The sequence below is a fragment of the Liolophura sinensis genome, chromosome 10 (genome assembly GCF_032854445.1).
Source record: "Liolophura sinensis isolate JHLJ2023 chromosome 10, CUHK_Ljap_v2, whole genome shotgun sequence".
In the NCBI taxonomy this organism is placed as follows: Eukaryota; Metazoa; Mollusca; class Polyplacophora; order Chitonida; family Chitonidae; genus Liolophura; species Liolophura sinensis.
In genome coordinates this window covers 8,369,326-8,390,604 of record NC_088304.1, presented here as the reverse complement: position 1 = coordinate 8,390,604, position 21,279 = coordinate 8,369,326, and the positions used below count along the sequence as shown (strand labels likewise).

Genomic DNA, 21,279 nt, shown 5'->3' with positions numbered 1-21,279 from the left:
CCACTTTCTCCTTCCTTTGGATGTGATAAAATCAGCTTAGTTGTCGACAGGATTTACGAGGCCATTTAGTATCAGTGTTACTCTTGTCGAGACGGTTTGTCTCAAATTGCCAATGTGGTTTGATGCATTACAAGCCTGTACATCTGACACACTTGTAGAAAACTCGGAAACTCAGTTCAGAAGTAACATTGACTTGTCAGGTGGCAAAAAACTTTATGTGCAGCACGGACAAGAAAATTTGCACATACATGAAATTTTGCTTCTTTGATCAGTTTCCCAAACTAGAGTTCGAGTGGATTTATAGCTGCGTCTTTTATTTATAAGAAAGACGTCAAATTACTTCAAAACATCGCTTCATGTGAAAACCACATTTGTATAAAATGTACCAGACTTCCTGTACAAGACTTTTCTTGTAATGAAAGTAGATCACCCTGTTCCCGTGGCTTTTCATTGAACAAAAAGACGCAAGGCACATATCGTGGTGTGAAGTTCACAGGGGCAGGAGTGTGACTCTACCTTTAAAATATGATACACATGTACAGTAAGTTAATTCAGCAGTTTGAATGTTGACGTCTCTCAGAGGTTCATAGTTGTCTCCATCTATTAAACATTACTGCAGATTTTGTGGACAGTGGCCTGTAGAAGATACATGTGCACGTCTGTTCTAGTATGTTTTCATCTTCAAATTACTCTTTCTCTGGTATGTTTTCAGGCTGTGCCTATTGTGTGGATATGAAGTTTGAGAATGAGAAAGATGGCTTCTTCGTCAAATCCCCATACAACAAATACAAAGCTTATGATCCGAATATGGAAAAGGAGACGTTTTTCTTGACTGACATGTATAAGTCTCAGTTAATCAAGGCAGACTTCGGGCCTTTCGAAGTTTATCAGTCGGTGCCCAGTATTTACCTCTCTGACGATACGGAGTGGGGGAATGTGTCACGATTGCGACACCACTCACAAATTGAAGACCAGGAGGTCAGTGTTCAAGTGGTGTCGCGTCCCACCGGCCCCGAGAAACCTGAACTCCAAATTCTTGTGCACGCGTCAGAAAATCCGGATCCTAAAGCCATAGACACACGTTTTGATTACGCACTGCCAAAAGATCCCAACCAGCAGTGGTGTGCACATATATTCGTGCAGTACTTCTCTAGGGAGATTTCCGCCGTGTGCGTTCTGAGCAGATCAAAAGAGGCGTGTCTGGCCGAAATTGTCATCCCAACAGACTGGTGGAAGAGTAGTCTTAGCTACGTCGATGTATACTACGCTGTCTCGCGCTTGGATTACAACAGGCGTTGCATTGGATCCTCTAACTCTATCCGGCCAAATTCTGTCTTTCGTGACTGGGAACAGGATGAAAAAATCTATTTCACAAACATCAACACGCTGAGCCCTATTCATAGTTACCAGGAGAAGAAGGATCAGTTTGTACTGCTGTATGTCCCCACAAAACCATTCAGGCCAGGGGCAAGGTTTGAAGTTCCTGTTAAACTGGAAGCTGAAGCTAGTCTGCAATCATTTATTGTCAAGTAGGTGGTCACTCACTGTTTTGAATTGATTGTCGTCACAAACAGAAAAAACATTTTCATATATTTAAAATAGCTTATTTAATACATATATTGTAAATTGTATTACTTATTTAATGATCTGAGTATTGAACAGTTAAAAGGGTTAATCATGTTTGTATGCATTTAGGGCTTTGTTTGTACAAGAAAAGTTTAATAATTCACTGCTTCCAGGGTTTTCATGTAGAATTGGAGCAGGTGGTCAGAGTTCAGACGTAGGCGTCTGAATTGAAAGTAATTTTTCACAGTTACTATTGATTTAAATTGTAATAATATTCAAAGTAGAAAGCAAATGGAACGGAGGTAGACAGCTGTCTGCAGCCTCCTACTTGCCCTTTTTGAACACCCTGTGCTTCTTGTATTAAGTAGCAGTTACTTAGGAGTCTGAAAAGAAAAATTTCTGGTAGAAAAATAGTATCTCCATAAACATATACTTGTACCTGTAATATGTAAATTTTGTTTAACTTTAAATCGGGTATATTTACAATTAGCACATGCTTCATATTTGCATTTTAGAGCCAAAGCTAGAAATGGTTTAAAAATTTTAAGTGCTGAAATCAGTGCAAAAAGCAAGTGGACAATTGAAGTGGACATAAACAGTCAGCAGAGGAGTGCCATGGTCAGGGCTTACATCAAGGACAGCAGGGAGTACACCAAAACCCCATGGTAAGTCTGTACACAGCAAAACCCCATAGTAAATCTGCATAAACACCAAAACCCCATGGTAAATCTATGTAAAGAGCAAAACCCCATGATGAGTCTGCGTAAAAACAGCAAAACCTTGTGATAAGTCAGCATAAAATCAACACCCCAGGGTAAGTCTGCATAAACAAAGAGCAAAACCCCACACAGCACAGTCCACAGTATTAAAGGCTGTAATGGTATAGCTCCTCGGTTCATGTACAAGGTACGTAAGTGGAACTGCAGAACCCGATGTATTTTATTTTATTTCACTGGTGTTTTATGCGGTACTCCAGAATATTTCACTTGTACGACAGAGGCCAGCATTATGCTGGGAGAAAACCAGTCAGAGCCCGCGGGAAACCCACGACCATCCGCAGGAACCCCATGTAATATTAGTATGTAACATTCTTACAGAGAAAGCAATTGATATTTTTGAAACAGTGCAAAGCTCTTGCGAAACTGGGACAATTAAAAAATTGAAAGTGACCAAAAACTGTAGAAACGGGCAGTCAACATGTATATTGTACCTGTAGATACTACTGTACAGCACACCTGTACATTTAAGATGTACCCCAAAGGAAAGAAGTATGGCAATATCCAATGGTATTGAATCAGCACTTGAAAAGCCTCTGGAGATTTGTTGAAAAAATTCCCATGTATCTCCATGGGCGTAGCAGAGGTAATCAAAAAGTCACTACAGCATGACCTGTGTAATTCTGAATAAGTCCACACATTATACCATAGTAATGTTATTAGTTAAGAGTAGTATTTGGGCAGAAGAGGCTTAGAAAGTCCAAAGACTTTTCTGGAAGCATAATAACAATGATACCTATTTTTGCAGGGTTCAGGACATTTTCATGTGGTGGTTTGAAGTGGAAGATACATTAGATTCACCTGTAGAGGATGGCCGTATCATCTGGAGTATAGAATATGAAAATAGTGGGACACCAGATGTGTCAGCCTCTCGCATTGTCTCGCATATTGCCATTGGAACAGATGAGGAACCTGTTAAGGTTTTGCCAGTACTGAAGGTCAGTTTACATATTTCTCTATCTATAAAAACATGAAAGGGTACAAGTAGTTTAAGCGACTAAGTTAAAAAGGAAACTATTCCAGAACAATGGAGAGCCTATCCTGTGTACGGCATTTGTGGCCTAGGCTTTGTGCTTTATTCTTTTTTCCTGCCTTTGTAAGCCCATTTTGTGGGCAAACTAGTAACTAGTACTCAGTGAGGGCAAGAGAACATTGGTAATTTCAGCTAGGACCCAATGTGCAGTTACGCAGGAAACTATATCGCATTCAGTTTATTCAGTTCTAATTGTTTTTCCTTGTTATTGTACGCTGTACCATCCTTGAGAGACATACATACTCTGAGACCAGTGTTTTCTGCCACTCACCATCATCTAATTGTAGAGCTTTCACAATTAGAAGTTACTTTCCTTTTCAGAAGAGTTACTTCCCTTGGCATTTGCAATTTTAACATTTCTGATTTCCTTTTATCTTTGCATGGTTTTTGAGTATGGTGTTAAACAATAATCAGAGAAATGAATAAATAAATGTTGCAGAACATATCATTTTACGTGTACATGTAGGAGCTGATTATCTTATGTTCAGCCTATATTTCAGGGCTGGGTGGTGGTTTGTGGGATGGTCTGCCCGTAACCAGCAGATGTTCATAGGTTCTGCCCGGTTTATGCTAGCCTTTGTTGTATAAGTGTTTTAAGTGCTGCCTAAAGCACCAATAAATAAATGAATAAATATTTGTCAACAACATATGTTTTATTTCTTGAAAATAACTTTGTCTCCTATCAAATGTTGCTTAAAACAAAATGTTCTGAAAGTTTTGACATTGCATATTCATTTCTAGCTTGCTGCGACAGTATCTCATGAATGTTGTCCACATTTATACTATTCCAATATGCATGTTGTTGTTGTAGGTGGCTGAAATTCTGAATCTAGCTGTGTTGACAGGGAAGCAGCAGGTCTACCCACTCCATGTCTACACAGTCAGTCATGACAGAAAGGTCGTTGAGGTCACAGATGCTGCATCATGCCACTCAGCTAACACATCAGTCATCAAGGTCAGAAGAAATTTTTCATTTTCCGGCCATTTCATTTCTTGGCATCGAATTACATCTTATTTTGTATTAGGTATTTGGATGGGCTTACATTTGTGGACAAATGATTATTGTTCTAAAAGAAAGAAAAATCAGTTGTACCCAGATGTAATTGAGGACAAAATTCAAATTTGACTGGTTAAACAGTCTAACCAAAGTATCCAAAGTCTAAGTTTGTCAATTTGGATGTGTGAGGATTCAGTTTTCCTTGGTTTCAGGAAGGAGCTACAAAACTGTTTTCGTGTTGTAATTAACAACAACTATTAGCAATTCATCACATTGTAAATATGTCTGATATTTCTTGGTGTGGCAAATTTAGATTTCATGGCATAGTGTGATACTGTGACCTTCAAAATGTCTTCACCAGCCCCGATAGCTTAGTTGGTAGAGCGTCCGCTTCCGGAGCGATAGGTCCAGGGTCATTCATGGGTCGGGTCACGACTAAGACCTTAAAAAGAGGAAATTGCAGCTCCCTTGCTTGGCATTAGCATTAAAGCAGTGCAACGACTGGTTGGCCGATATCAGTGTGCTCCTGCAGGGCAGCTTACTTGCCTTTGGTAAGTTGTCTCTGTGAAGTATCACTAGATAAAAGAGCAGTGGAAATCTGTCCTGCAAAAAGGAGGCACATTACACGTACATACACTCTAAGGACTCGTCGTCATGTGACTGAAAAATTGTTTAGTACGACTTTAAGCCCCGCAGCAATCAATCACTCATTCTAGATGTCTTCAGATACTTGTGTGTTACTGGAAACACAGGACAGCCCACTCGTGTTTCTCTTTTAATATTGCATGACCTCTTCATGTGCTAATCACATTCAGCCTTTCTGCTTTCGTTCACATGCTTGCAATCAACAAAACTTTGTGGGGAAAAACACGGTTGAAGAATTCATTGTAACTCTCTCTGTATTCTTTTTTGGTTTGACCACCCTACCTTTACAACCACCACTGTTACCAATATTTTGAAACATCCTTAGGGGAACTATAGGGGTACAGAAATAAAGTGTGCAGTTTTATGAAGCTTGCCTCTTTAGTACCACAAGCAAATCATTTTCTTGTCATCTTCATTATACATGGGTTTTCGAATTTTAACTGTTTTCTTTTTTTCTTATCTGATTTTAAACATGTCTGTACTTTTTGTTTTACTTTTGATGTTCTCACCATCATTTCGAAAACCTTAACCGTCTCCAGTTTTCACCTTGTTCTCGCCACGATATGGCTGAAATATTGCCGATGTGGCGTTAAACCATAATCATTCATTCATTCATTCATTCATTATACATGCATAAATATCACCCAAAAATGTGCTTCAGAGGTTGAAAAGGTTGAAAATTTACAGTACTTTGGGAATATTTTTGTTGAACGTTTGGCCAAGGTCAATTTACAAACTACTGTAACAAGTTCTTTGTGTTCACAGGTGTCTAAGGACTGCCACAGTGTTTACCTGGACGGCACAGAGACAGCAGGCTCAGGTAATGTCTCTGTTGTGGTGAAGTTTGCTCAACAGACAGCTTACACCTATGTGAGGGTGTGGATGCCGGAGCAGAGACTGGACATCCAGCTGTCAGATGTTAAGCTGAGCCAGGTGAAGAGCTGGAGGGTGCCCACCCAGCCCGCAGACAGGTGAGGAGCTTGCTACTCATGTCATTATGTGATTATTGTCCTTCTACCCTTGTTATTTATTTTTTTCTTATTTGATTGGTGTTTTACGCTGTGCTCAAGAATATTTCACTTATACGACATTGGCCAGCATTGTGGTGGGTGGAAACCGGGCAGAGCCCAGGGGAAACCCACGACCATCCGCAGGTTGCTGGAAGACCTTCCCATGTACGGCCGGAGAGGAAGCAAGCATGAGCTGGACTTAAACTCACAGCCACCGCATTGGTGAGAGACTACTGGGTCATTACGCTGCGCTAGCGCGTCTACAGTTTTTAACTTGCCTGTATATAGAACAGACGTAGCTTATGTCATACCCTGAGCATTAGTGTAGGCGTGTAATAATAGAAACATCAATGTTAAACAAAATGGTAGGGGTGGTATGTTCAGAAGTACTGCAGGTATTGAGCTCAGGGATTGCTCACATGTTGAGCACAATGCCACAAGGGTGATAGTCCATTGTTGATTGGATGTGTGCATATTAAGCACCGTAAATGACTGAATTCCTGGCTTAGTGTAGAGTGTGTAAGAATCAATTTTAAACAAAGTGCTAGAGTTGGTATCTCAAAAAGTAATCCTTGTATTGAGCTCAGGGTTTGCACACATGAAGAGCAGATAGCATGAGGGGCTTGTTTCATTGTTAATTGGGTGTTGGCATGTTAAATACCATAAATTACTGAATTCCTGACTTAGTGTATTGTGAATTAGTATCACTGTGTAACAGAATGTTAGGGTTGGTATCTTAAAGAGTAGTGTATGTAATAACCTGAAATTTCACATGCATATAAAGCATAGTGGGCAGAATTTCAGCTTAAATTATTTGAACAAACCTCATACTTTGCACAGAAGACATTTATGGAGCATGGACCACTTTCACTAAACTTCGTAAGTCATATTGGGTTGTAGTGCCATAAGGCGACGTCATTTACAAGAAACATGGATTTATGAAGTTTTGCAAACTAGGGCCCATGTGCCTGGTTAGATAAACAATATATATATATATAAAGTCTAAAATTTGTTTTGTGAATATGGTAAATAGACATGTAGTCCTGGTGATTAAATGCGAATGTGCTGATGTTTCAGGACTGTTCTGTCTGAGCGCTCCACAAGCGCTGATGGCGATGTGGACACACCCAGTCAGCGTTGTGCTCTACGCTACCAGCAGGCTATGCTTGAGGTCTATGCCCGCTTCCACTACCCGCAGGCTGACAGGTCCATCTTCTATGGGAACAGCAAAGCCAATTTCCGCATCACAGACCTGGTAAAGGGCCGAATCCGTGTGTCTGACCCACGCATAGCTGAGCTGGACCAGGGTCAGGTGATCAACGGGAAACAGCCAGGCAGGACCGAGATTCAGGTAAAATTTAGGAGATGGTACACACAGAAATCACATACTGTAGATTCGTGTGAGCCTTGAGCTTGTGGTAAACTGGTGAAACAGTTTCCTCCCACCATAGTGCTAGAAGCCATGATATAAGCGAAATATTCTTGAGTACAGCGTACAACACTAATCAGATAAACATAATAAATACTGTGAAGTACTTAATTTTCACGTGGAACTAATTTTCACGGATTTTATGGTCAGAATAATTTCAACGGTATTCAACATTGAACCATATACTACAGGCAGTAGTAATAATGAAGTGAAATCTTTGCCAGGCTAACGGAAGTTGCACTAAGAAAGCCTGACGGGCCAGCGAAATTTTTTTAACAGCAGGGAAGGGAAATTTAAATAAATACAAACTCTGGTGCTAAGGCCAGGTAGGTATGAAACAAAGTGGGAGTTCATTCGTCTTTAGTTTGATTAGTCTTCACTATGCCGGTAAAGTTAAAGAAAAGTAGATACCAACATGTGGTGGCTTCTAATGAATGTCGCTCTGATACACGTTATCCCATTGGCTGTGTCTCTCCTGTGGCCCAATGAGTGAGCTTCTAACAAACTGTGAAGTGTATACAACATCATAATGGCCGTTCGACAGCTACAGCAATGTTTGCAGTTTCTGACCTGCTGCAGAGGATGATTGAATCTGAAAACAATGCATAACTTACCGTGTTGAGTGATAAAGAGTGAGCGACTGGCATCGATAATGTTGAATTCAATGTTTTGCGTTGAACTGCTCAAAAGGTGACGGGTCACATTGACAGGTGTTTAAAAGTACTCACCAATGATTCAAAAAGAAGTGACATGTCTTTGAATACTGCACACGGTAGGTTTGGAAGTAATCTTCTTACGTAGTGATATCCAGATCACAAGGATTAGCGCAGACACCGCAGAAAACTAAGGAGGATTAAAGCCACTCATGTTGATACCTGTTTTACATGCTTGAATAATTTCGGCTATATTATGTCTTGAAAAATTTTAAGATTTCTTTTCAGTATTCTCTTAAATACGCGAAAATTAATTCCCGCAAACATATTTTTGGAGAAAATCTGCGAAAATAAATTCCAGCAAATAACAAGTACTTTACAGTAATTGAAAAGAATGCGAAAAATCCTCCGTCTTCCTTCGTTCAGTAATACATATATGTGTAAGTCTGTGTCAGATGTTGACATCCCTTCCACACCTGTAACTGACCGGCATAGTGTAAGGGAAAAATTCTTGAGTCTGTTTTGAACCATATCTCATTGTCCTCATCTGTGCAGGTTCTTTCACCAAGTGGTCGTGTAATGGCCGCCAAAGAAATCAGAGTCAGTAAAGACAAGGTGATTGTGGAGCGTGCTTTAGTTACCTTGGTGACGGGGATATCACTGGAGATTAAGGAGAGCAAGCACATTGCCGGTGCGTTCACTGGCACCGCTCATTTGCATCACCAGCTGCAGGGCAAATACCAGGTGAGTCACTCGCTTCTTGCTTATTGTCACGGCTTCGGTGTCATATCTGACCCCAAGCTGTCAAATCTACATATACATATGTAGATGTATTTCTTGTCCCCAAAAATTTACCAAAATTATCATGCTGTTGCAAAAAGGCCCTAGAATTATTTTATGGACTAAATTTGCTCACTGTAAATCATCAACTTTTTCAACCACTGAAGGAATTCTTCCAGTGAAATTTATGCAAACAATGACATGCATGAAAATGCTGCTAGAAGTGATGTGTTTGTGTCATTAGAAAATGCAATCTTCGAAAAATGTGCGAATTATTTCCCCATGTCCTCTATTGTTCTCTTAAGAATGGTTTGAAATATTGGTTGCAAAGAGAGTTGATAAGATGTATGTGATTTAAGTAAAATAGTGGCGCCTTAGAAAAGGTGACCGCGGCGCACAGTCCGGAGATGATTATAGCCCGTCTGGTGATGTCTTAGCGGCCACAATTGATAATTTTGATACTTCCTCTCTTGGCTCTCAGAATTTACAGTTGATTGGGATAGGTCTACCACTTTCATGGTAGAAGAGAAATGCTGTCATAAAATGGTAAATTCCAACCAGACAAAAACGCAGATCTGAAGGAAGCGCCCAGACTTTTTTAACTACTTTCTGTATGTGGCTGTTAGTAAGGTTTGCTGGATGCTTTTAGAAAGTGTTTGATTACTCAGAGCATGCAGTTTCAGAAACTGAAACATTCCTGAGGCTGCTTGCACATTGGGACCGCCAGCCTGAGTTAATTGAAAATCACCAACATCATAAACGTAGCCCTACCTTACAACTGACACCTCTAGCCCAAAGGGATTGCAAGCTATGATAGTCGTACAGTAAAATCAGGTCAACCCTGTTGTAAATATTTACATTTGGTTCAAAATAAATGTTAAGAACAAATACTTGCCTCAAGTAGACTGTGAGTAATTTTTAACTCTGTTTGCAGACATGTGCTGAGACAAGTTTATGTTTTTATAGGATTAGCCAGAATGGTCAGAATGAATTGCAAGTAGTTGTGGAATCATTGTGATGTGTAACTCTTTTGAAAGTGAAGGCAAGAAAAAGTTTTCACTTACACAGACCACAGTAACTGTAAGTCTTCAACTGCTAAGGCTCTTTTTTCAGTGGAATTTATGCATACAATTATGTTGAAAACGACACGAAAAACCAATGGTTGAATAGGTTGAAGAATTACGGTGTGCATAAATCAAATTCTGTGTACAATTGCAGTTGTAACTGCGAAACATTACATTTCCTTTGTGCAAGTGGCTGACTAGTTACATGTATACTGTCAATTATAAACCCAGTTATAGGGTTTACAATCGATTTTAGCTATGATTTTTTTGTACAAGCTGGCCCAATGAGATAATTGAATAACTCTGATGGCAATCTTATTGATGTGTTCACAGGAGGGCGTGCTTGATGTTATGGTGAAATACTCAGACGGAACAGTCTTCCCACTGAAGTATGTCCAGCCTGAGCAGTACCACCTGGACGTTATCAGTCTGAACCATCACCTGATTGGCATCACTCCCTACTCTTCCCCATACCAGCCCCGTGTCAAGGCCCTCAGCCAGGGAAAGGGTAACCTGCTCAAGGTATTGCTCAAGCTAGACAGCTCCTGCTACAAGAAGAAAACGAACCCGTTGGCGGCGACATTTGTGTACGTTGACGTGGATATCGGTGTAGAGAAGAGCTACCTGGAAACGTACCAGAATGACGGGGGGTTCATGAATCATGCCAATGGCCGTAGGAAAGACGGGCAGCCATCTCGACACGATGACAGTAGACATGGCGGGACAGACCAGTCAGACAGAGATCGCAATTATCACCGGCAAAGAGAGATGTCCAAAAACACGCGCCCAGTCAAAGGAAAGGTTCAAGTTTATCCTATAGACAAGGACGGCACCATAGAAAGTCCGACGCAGACCGGAAATGACGAGGATGATCCAGAGCACGAGCCGCAGCTGCAGTTCACGCCTGTTTCAAAAGGGATGACACCATTAGAGATTGGGATGTATGTCCTGCTCGGCATGTTCTGCCTGGCCATAGTCGTCTTTCTCTTCAACTGTGTGATTTTTGTCTTTAGATACCGTAAGAAAAAAGTGCCAAGTGTTAATAAGGATTTGGTGACAAATGCCAATGACTGGGTGTGGATAGGCCGCGCCACCCTGGAACGCAATGCTGTGACTATGCGCTCTCCGCAAGCTCTCATGCCAGATTCGGATTTTAATGGCAACCACCAGTCTACTTTGTCTCGCAAAGACAGCTGCAGCGAGCCAAGTTCGGCGAGCAACCGAAACAGCACAATTTCAGAGTATAAAGGATCTGAGTGTAGCATTCGAATAACAAACAACCCACTGGAAGAAGGTGATTTAGACGATGAGGGTAGTTTGTCACGAATGGCCTCAATTAGCCAGTCCTTACAGTCTGGGTTGGCAGTGAAGGAGCCTCAGTGGGACTATGAGGCAATGGGAATGACTTACGATCAACTTCTCGACTATTTTGACAATCTGAAAGAATCCACAGCATAATGGCATGCATTGGAGGAGTTCATTATACATGTAAACTGTACCCAGTTTATAACTGTGAAGCTGAATTCTCATATGATATCGGGTCCTGTTATGTCTCAAGGTTACGCCAAGGTCAAAATCAACTTTGGTTTAATTTTTTTTATATAAGTGAAAATCCATTTTTATGCCAAGTGACAGTGAATTGAAGACAAAATTGGAATTGTGTCCAATTTTGTTGATGACATTTGAGTTGTTATCAAGGACATGCACACTGATGGCTAAGGACTGCTAGTAGAGAGATAGAAAGATGTTGTGATGAACAACACAGGTCGTTGTACATAATTATACACTTATGTATATATAAATATTATATCCTGATATGTCCTACCTTTGAAATCCCAGACAGTAACCAAAAGTAGTGTTTATTGCCCTATCTTAACACAAACTGTAACTGTACTAAAGGAAAGTTTGCATATAGTCATATTTGTATTGTAAGTGCAAACACACAATGAGTTATTCTTTTATTGCCCTAAATGACCTAAAATTTTGCTCATTTGTCCAGATTCTGGGAGTTGTAGAAAGGTGCTTTAAGAGGTATTTGGAAGGTGGGAGGATGTCTTACTGGGAAAATGCCAATGTTAGCACTAGAGGTAATATCTCATGGCATTTATTGGCCTCCAAAAAAAAAATTTTTTGGTGGTCGAATTTTTAGGTCATGTAGGGCGAATAAGTACATATACATACTACATACTTACTCCACATTGTACATGTTTTTTTGACGGCCTGTGCCAGTGACCTGTGCACATTGTTTTCGTGGTGGCATTTTCCAAAAGTGGCTTGTACATGGAATAGTCTGTTAGCACATTTGTCTCCAGCTACACATTTATGCGAGTATGCACTGAATGTTTACACAGCTTACATACACTGTACATGTATGTATTTTCTGCTAAGGATGAGATGAGCTGTTTTCTCAAGGTTTTCTGTGTCTTTATATATAATGCAGTATGCATCCTTAAGTGTTAACATTATACAGTGCATTTATACACAACATACACGTGTATATTCTGTGCCTATAGGTTCACAAGATGTTTTATTAATGGGTTGTGCTATGGCTATTGTCCAGTGCTAGTGGATCATTGGGGTGATACAGGGTGACTGTGGCACCCATGCCTAATATCAATGAGTTCAGTGATATTGAGGTCATGAATCTCTTGTATACATGAACAACAGGTTTTTACAATTTCTCAGCCTACCATACATGCATGTGAAACGAGTCCCCAAAGTGTCTGACAACATCGGCTAGTCAGCTGGTGTTAATACATAGCCGTACAAGTACGCACACTTTGTTGTGTTGCACAAAGCTATTCTGATTGACTCAGAAAGTTTGATGTCATCAACCTTGTTACAACCAGGCCCCTTTCAGGTTAAAAGAATAGATGCTGCTTGAGTGATAGTGAAGCAGAAATTTTGTTGATTGTATAATGACAAAATACATACACAATTGATTGCTGTACTGGCGTAGTAGAGGCGCACTTGATTGTCATAATGGCTCAGTATGTACATGTACATACTTGATTGCCATAATGATAATAGCACAGTACTTCCACACTCGATTGCCATAATGGCACAGTACATGTGCACTTGATTGCCGTAATGGCACAGTACATGTGCACTTGATTGCTGTAATGGCACAGTACATGCGCACTTGATTGCCATAATGGCACAGTACATGGGTACTTGATTGCACAATGGCTATTTATGATAAAATGCAGTGTACTATGTAATTATATTCGTAACCTGTATACATTACACTTGTTTGTATCATGGCATCCTATCAAATTCGAATTCTGTTATCTTTTCAAGCTAAGAGAAAAATTGTTCTAGGCCACAAATTATTTTGAACATGCTCTCTAATGGACAGAGGTAAAATACATGTATAATCATGGAAGGCTTACTGGGCTTTTGCCTCAATAAGTTGTCTCCCTTGATGTAAAGCTGCCAGTAGTTGACGTGGTGTGCGATTACACCTTGACAACCAGTTAGATCCAATGTTAGTGTCTTCTTCCATTTGGAATGACTACTATCCTGTGTGTCCATGATTCTGTTTGTGAAGATTTTGATGATCATACAACGTTTTTGTCCATGATTTTGCACGGTACGGATATGATAATGTAAAGTCCCAACTAAAAACAAACTGAACAGAACAAAGCAAGAGTTTATTTACTGTTTACTCTAACCATTCAAGGAAAATTTTGTTTTTTCACCCTTAATCCTGAATTTGGCAAGCTTTATGCCATAATTGTGCCATAATCCTCAAATAGGTTAACATGCCATACAGCTTTGGATTAAAGTGAGTTGGACTTCAATTGGAAGATGTTCCATGTTCCAAATGAACCTCAAAACCCCTTTCTAAGATCGATGGAACTTGACAGAAGTTTGGGTCATTTATCTTATGCCACTTTTATCTGACCTCTGACATTAATCTTGTATGAATCAACTGGCCAATCAAGAAGAAAGGTACACTGGTCAAGTCAGTTTGGACTTGTCCTAACTGTTTTCAGGGGATTCTAACATTTCAGCCCTTTGCTGAGATACATGTGGCAGAAGTCTGCAATGACTCCTGATATTTGTTTTTCATAAGCAAAAACTTTGTCTTTGTCACTCATATTGTCATGTCTCAGCACTTCAAAGCATTAGTTGTAATTGTATAGACCATTTGTATATATGTTGACATTTATAAATGTGTGCGTACACGGATCTGAATATTTTTGTTTACACAGTTATACAAGGTTGATTTTATAACCTCTGTTCATGTATGTCTGATCATGTTATTGTACATCTGTATATGTCTGACCTGGCCAAGTTTTATGATGTTTCAAGAGAATTTAGTATTGTATTTGCACTATTACTATTATGTGTTAGATCGCGTCCAGCATGGGAGGAAGAGTGTAGATCTGTTTACACAGTCCTAGCCAATGGTATTGGATTGAAAGTAAGCTTTGTGAAAATCTGTGGAAAAAAAATACTTTCTTTTTGAAAATAAGTTAACTGTCACAGTTTTCATAAAGTTCTTGTACAAATATTGTGAATCAGCCAAGAAAAAAAAAAGACAAAACAAAAAAAAGGTGATCACAAAGATGATAAACAAAGGGTTTGTTATATAGGTTACATATAGGCAAAGTTGAGTTTTTCAGGGAAGCGTTGATTTATAGAAATGTTTTTGTTAAAAGGCTTTTTAAGACTTTTTTGAATGGTATATTGTCTCCCAGACACTAGCATTTGTTTATTCCTACCTGTACAAGTAAGCTTTTCAGACTTCAAAATGTAAAGGGTGTCATGCTTGGAAAGTTCTTACTGTGTTGGTGTTCTAAGGAATGTGCTGTGCCCCAAAAATACAACAGAGGTGCTCTGGAGACCTTTTTAGTGTATCCCGTGGGGTAGCATTCTCCTGACAGATTATACACTGCTCTCTAAGCGAAGGTAGAGAGCAAGTGTTGAGGGGGTTGCACGTAAAATCATCTCCCTGGCAAAACAATAGCTAGTCAGCTATATTGTAGGAATGTTAACATGGGATGCCCCCTTGCGTTTGCTTTATATCACTGCCACTGCCAGCAAAGTTTGTATTGAAATCTTACAACCCCAAGGTCACTGGAGTCACGGCGATGAGAAAGTGAGCAAACAAACAAAAAGCTCGATCTTTGATTCTATATTAATACTTAATATACATGCATGCTCTTTATCTAAAGTATGTTCTACATGATTCTATTGGTCACCTGACTCAGTATTTTAATGAATGCTGATTATAGGTCCGCAAGGATATCAATGGCGAGACTACGCCAAATCAAGTCCATGTGTGTCACACAGGTTCCAGAGTTCAAACTTGGCAGTGGTGTAAAGGGAACGCAGGGAGCGACGCGTGCACTGTAAGGAGTATGGGGCGAGTTACGCCACAGTATTCCAATATGGCTGCCAAAAGCGGGTCCTGCAACTCATCAGTAGTGGAGAACAAATAGATTATGAAAGCAGAACAGATAATTCCCAATGAAAGAAAAAAGGCTACATATATCTTGAAAGGTTTAATAGTACATGTATTTCCTATACGTGGAGAGGGTGGAAATGCTTCGTTAAAAAGGAAGTTTTTATTGAAACAAAATACAGCTAACGTGAAGCATTAAAACAGGGGATAGGTCATAGTGCAAGCTTTACACCAAAGAAGAAATACAAAAGGAGTTAATATATGGGATGGCATTTATGTAAAACCAATTTTGGGTTAAAATACTTTAAAATATGCAATGTGATTAGCATTCTAGATCGTATTCATGTCTTCAATCTTACTTGCATAATTTGTCATTCTCTTTCTGGTATTATTTGCATGTATACCGAATTGTTATTTATACCAAATATTGAGTTTAGTTATATCTTTTGTTACTGACTACGTGTAGTTTTTTAAATGAATTTTTTTAGCAGTATTTACATAATGAAAGCATTGACCTATAAAGTCATTGTGGAGTATAAATTATTATAATACTGACAAAAAAAAAACTGACAGATATACATGTGCTAATGTATTGATGGCATTGCCACTTGAACATGTCCGTAATAAACACCAATTCTGGACAAATTCTAGAGAATGGTTTGTCAGTTTAATTGGAGTAATTCTACACCAGTGATAAATTGCAATTAACATCACACTACATTTTTTTTGGGACCTAGTTTTGCTTGTTAAAGCCATTGTACTCGGGCACATGTAATTTGCTGCTGAGATCAAATGACGAAAGGGCGTATTGCACAGGTTACGTGAGACCATTTGCGAATACTGTCATCGCTGATCTGGTTTTACTCTCAGCCATGTTTAATACTTTCACTTATAGCCGTGTTGATGTGGTGTCAAACCACGATCATTCTCACTACACACGCAAAGGCTCCAGTACGCACATCATGGGCGTGTTCTGACCAGGTCTTTGTCAGGGAATTTATTAATTTTCACGCTCGATGTTCGTGGGACGTAGGTATGTATGCTGGGGGTTTAACGTGGTACTTAATTTTTCAGATATACGACGACGATGAGTCATAAGGTGTGTGTACATATATTGTGTGTTCTTGTGGCAGGGCGAGTCCATGCCCTTAAAAGTGCTGCCTCCACTGGAGAGTCATGCCGAAGACATCACAAATGACAAATGACAAAGTCACATTATACTGACAAAGGGGCCAAGCGGCAGGTTTCTTTGTTCTAACCTCTCAATGATGAGCGTCAAGCGCGACAGAAGAAAATAACATTTTTAAAGCCCTTGATATAACCCAACCCTGTTTTGATCACGGGACCTCCTGACTTCGAGGCAGACGCTCCAACCATCAAACTACCATTAGCCCTCCGAAGCCGTTAGAAGAGCCTTGGTTACAAGCGGTAGACGACGCTGATGAGGCCGTTTGCACAGTACATTGCTCGTCAACGACTGTTAATCTGCGCAAATGGTCACTCGGGCGTCGTCGACTGTTTTTTGTACACAATGTTAGAAAAGGCGTTGACAAACGAAACCGAAGAAGTAATTAAGTTCAACACCGAATGTTTTGCTTCTTACGTTTATTAAATACGGCTAAATTGTGAACAGCAACGAGGGAACAACACGTCAAAAGTTGAACAAGCATTACAACCTTGACTGCTAGTCTTGCTTTTTGTCAGTAACTCAGCGTTCTGGGACAGCTTGATCTCATGGGGATGTCGGGGATTTTCTTCTGTCAAATTCATTAAATTTTCGTCACCAAACAAAAAACACTCAGAACATTAAAAAAAACCATTTATTCATGTGTATAAACGATTCGCTTTGTTCGTACATGTATGTGCGGTGATTTTGTACACACGTGGGCATTTTTTGTATACATACGAAAAATAATCTTTATTTGCAGTTATGTACGAAAGATTTCCACATAAGAACAATACAATTGCACATACGTATACAAACATTTTACATATATGTACAATAAGCGTTTATGTTATACGTGAGCAAAATAATTGTGCATATGCTGAAAAGAATTGCAGATGAACAAAAATTTGTGCAAATTCTCAAAGAATGGGCTTTCTGATACATATGTGCATTGCTTTCCGTACATACATTTAAAAATTAATCTGTTAATTTTAAAAGAAAATCTGTTGTTTGAGTGATGTTAGAATGTAGTATTGCGGCAGATTGTTCTGTTAAATATAACACTCATGCATACACGTATTCTATTAATTCATCAAGATTCTATTAGACTAGGATATCATGTTGAATATGACAGTGTTATAATAACAGAATACATTCTAGCATCACTCAGACAACAGAATTTCTAATAAAATTAACAGATTTATTTTTGAGTGTACTTACAATGACGTACAAAACGATTTCTCCATACGTAAAAATAGTTACATATACATGGTATGTTTATAACAGAGTTTTATATGTGTACAAACCCAGCAATCCCCGGATGGTCGTGAGTTTCCTACCACCATAATGCTGGCCGCCGTTGTATAAGTGAAATGTTACAGCTATCAGATAAGGCCTCCAACAACCTGCGGATGGTCGTGGGTTTCCCCCGGGATCTGTCCAGTTTCCTACTACCATAATGCTGGCCACCGTTGTATAAGTGAAATGTTACAGCTGCCAGATAGTAAATAAAAGTGTGCAAACAAATATATATTTAATGTATGTTCAAAAGAATTCTATCAGCCCCAATAGCACAGTTGGTAGAGCGTCCGCTACTGGGCACGATGGATCCAGGGTCAATCCTGTATAGGTACACCTTAAAAAAGAGGAAGATGAAATTCCTCGCTCGGCGTACAGGAACTAAGTTAGTACTACGACTGGTTGACCTGTATGAGTATAATGGCTCGGGCGGGGCGGATTACTTGCCTTCGGTAAGTCGTCTCAGTGAAGCAGTACTAGATAAAAGAGCGGTGAAAATCCGTCCTGCAACAAGAAGGCACATTAAATGCATTAAGGACTCCTTCACCGTCATATTAAAAATATTTAAAAATTGTTAAGTACGACGTTAAACCCCAATTACTCACTCAAAAGAATTGGAAATATGTACACCTCTTTTGGCCATATATGTGTAATAAGAGAATAAATACTAAAATTAACGGCCTGACGTATACACCCACATATATACATATTGATAAACGCCGTTTTGATTAACACGGTTGACGCAGAAAGTGAAACATTGCTAACCAAAGACAGAATGTTGTATGTGTTTCGAAAATGTTATATCTATATTTGAGATTCAAGTATTTCATGCACATTTTAAAGTAACAATATTTTATATTCACGGGTAAAGTGAATATACTCTGGCTAATTTTCCAAGTTTACATTTTTGTGGAATGTTTCATTTTCGGTTTGTATAGCGCCCATTGGGTCAGGCCAGATTTCACGCTGGGTTAAACATTCGCTTCATTATTTATTTGACTAGTATCTTGACACTGAATATAATAATTCATTTGTACTATACAGAGGTCAGGTTTTGGATCTAGGAAATAGGGCAGATTATAGAGATAAGAATTATGTTACTGGTTGACGGCCAGTTTTGCCTGAGAAATCTCTTGACCTAAAGGCGTCGGTAGCAGAAATAGCCGAAGAACATGTAAGTTTGGAACAAACGATTGCTTAAGGGCTATACTTCAAATTGTCTCCCGGAAGAACATATGAGACGCATCCTCCAGCAAAGGCTGCGGTCCCTAATATGACCATAGATTAATATCAGAGCATGTGGAAGTAAATGAAATATGGAAGCCTAAAGCAATTTTAAGGAGGAAAATATTAAATATCAACAATTAATTAGCAATACACTGTGACAGATCTTAAAGCGGGACAAATTAAAGCGTTTCGCAAAGTTGATTTAGGTCGTGCGCTCTAATTGTCACGACTTATTATCTACCCAGACATAACCATGACCTGAGCGCCCTCAATTCTTGTGAGGCATTGGTGACGATAAGCGATCAGCGACCCTCCTGTGGCCGCCTGCGCAGTCTAACGGGTACGTGCATATTTGTGCGTCACGTGGTTGAAAGTTCTCCAGTGACTTGCAAAAGGTCGGGGGCATTCCACGGGCACTGATATTCTCCTCCCGAAATTTCTTGAGATTGCCTTAATCAGCAACCAATTATATAAATAACACACGAATCGATGACATTTCTTTTTATTAACCCAACACGGCCTTCACTTACTCCCATGCGGTCTACTGGGTACTGGGTGAAAAGTGTATAGGACCTCATCTCTGTAAGATCTCCCGTGTAGGTGACTTCAACAGAATGGGTCGGTATAATTTTGTTCTTAATATAGCGTCCATTTTTGACCGCGACCTTAACGACCCAACGGAGTTCGCAGCTAATTCTGATAAAGCCGAAAACTCATACAGGGAGTCGTTTCGGTTAAATCGCGACCTTTAGTTGCGCCCAATGAGGTGTTGCGGGATCGTATACACAGCTCTCCCTAATTCGGCTGCGGCTTTAAGTCAGGAGATTTGTCAGGTATACCTGGCCACGATTTACTCCGGATTTGGTGTTTTCTTGTGTAATACCAATCAGGTAAATAAAACACAGGTGAAAGAATACTGCGTGTATTGTGTTAATTTGGACTAGCCGGGGCTTGACACCATTTTTAGACATTCTAGACCTGTGACGTCCACTATAATTTTTTAACATCATTTTTTTTAAAACTAATTCTGCTCATATAATCCAGGGTGCAAAGGGAGTATGAGTGGTCAGTATTATTTAAGCATTTATATGATCAGCTAGAATAAGATCCTAGATTGAGCCTCAGTGACACCGGTTGTAACTGCTCATGAACTGCATTTGCTTTTCAAAGATTCCACTGATATATCCACTCGCACCAAAGCTAGAAAAGAATCAGGTGAAAAAAATATGCTGTGATTTTAATTGTATGATACTTATAAGATGCCACTGGTCTAAAATTACTCATCTGTTGCACTCATTACATGATGAACCTGCGTGGCCGCCGTCATATAAGTGATATAATCTTATTCTTAATAACGGCGTAAAACACCAATAAAATCACATTAAAAAAAACAAACAAAAAAAAAAAAAACATGACATAAAAACAGTGCAAAGGGATCAGGCTTTGGGAATGCTTAACTCACGGACCTAGCGCTGGTTTGTACAGACATATCCAATATATCTACTTTGGCGCTGGACTTACAGCGTGGACAGTAAAAGAAGAGCGGCGACGACAGTGTGACATGTATGTATTTATTTGTTTATTTGATTTGTGGTTTACACCGCACTCATGAATATTTCACTTATACGTCGGCGGACAACATTATAATGGTGGAAAGAAACCGGGGGAATGATACACCTCTGTACCCCTTATGTATAGACAGTGACAGGTGCCATGTAGAATCAGCAACCTGCCTGCTTCCGAGAGAGAAAAGGAATGCTTAACACGAACTGGGTGACAACACCACTGAATATGGACGAAATCACTTACGTACATACGATGACTAATACAGTGGCATGCAATTTCATTTAAACGTATACACTCAAAAAATTAATTTGTCAATTTTAACATGAAAGACTGTTGTCCGAGTGATGCTAGAATATATCCTGCTATTGTAGCATATTGTTCTGTTAAACATAACACACAAATTCTATTAATTCAACTTAAAGATTCTATTATAGTGACAGGATATTATGTTGAATATGACAGTGTTATAATAACAGAATACGTTCTAGCATCACTCAGACAACAGAATTTCTAATAAAATTAACAGATTTTTTTTTAGCGTACTTACAATGACATGTACAAAAGATTTATATTTATTTATTTATACATATATGTGCATTCTTTTTGTTCTTATGTGTAGTTGTATCACATATACAAACGATTTCTCCATACGTAAA

At 39.3% G+C, this 21,279-nt stretch overlaps 1 protein-coding gene across 1 annotated transcript; it reads left to right on the top strand.

Moving 5' to 3' along the window:
• Positions 1-716: 716 nt before the first annotated feature.
• On the top strand, positions 717-16,003 carry LOC135476232 (transmembrane protein 132B-like). The gene is made up of 8 exons (XM_064756179.1): positions 717-1,529; positions 2,082-2,231; positions 3,091-3,280; positions 4,187-4,330; positions 5,783-5,988; positions 7,105-7,378; positions 8,665-8,853; positions 10,287-16,003. Exons 1-8 carry the CDS (start codon positions 733-735, stop codon positions 11,409-11,411), a joined length of 3,075 nt encoding a protein of 1,024 aa, XP_064612249.1. The 5' UTR covers positions 717-732; the 3' UTR covers positions 11,412-16,003.
• The last annotated feature ends 5,276 nt before the right edge of the window (positions 16,004-21,279 follow it).

What these genes read in the sequence shown, in the direction of transcription:
- LOC135476232 (XM_064756179.1), top strand. Translation starts at nt 733, where the DNA reads ATGAAGTTTGAGAATGAGAAAGATGGCTTCTTCGTCAAATCCCCATAC. An exon ending in CTGCAATCATTTATTGTCAA is followed by an intron (nt 1,530 to 2,081) that starts GTAGGTGGTCAC and finishes TTTGCATTTTAG; the next exon opens with AGCCAAAGCTAGAAATGGTT. An exon ending in GAGTACACCAAAACCCCATG is followed by an intron (nt 2,232 to 3,090) that starts GTAAGTCTGTAC and finishes CTATTTTTGCAG; the next exon opens with GGTTCAGGACATTTTCATGT.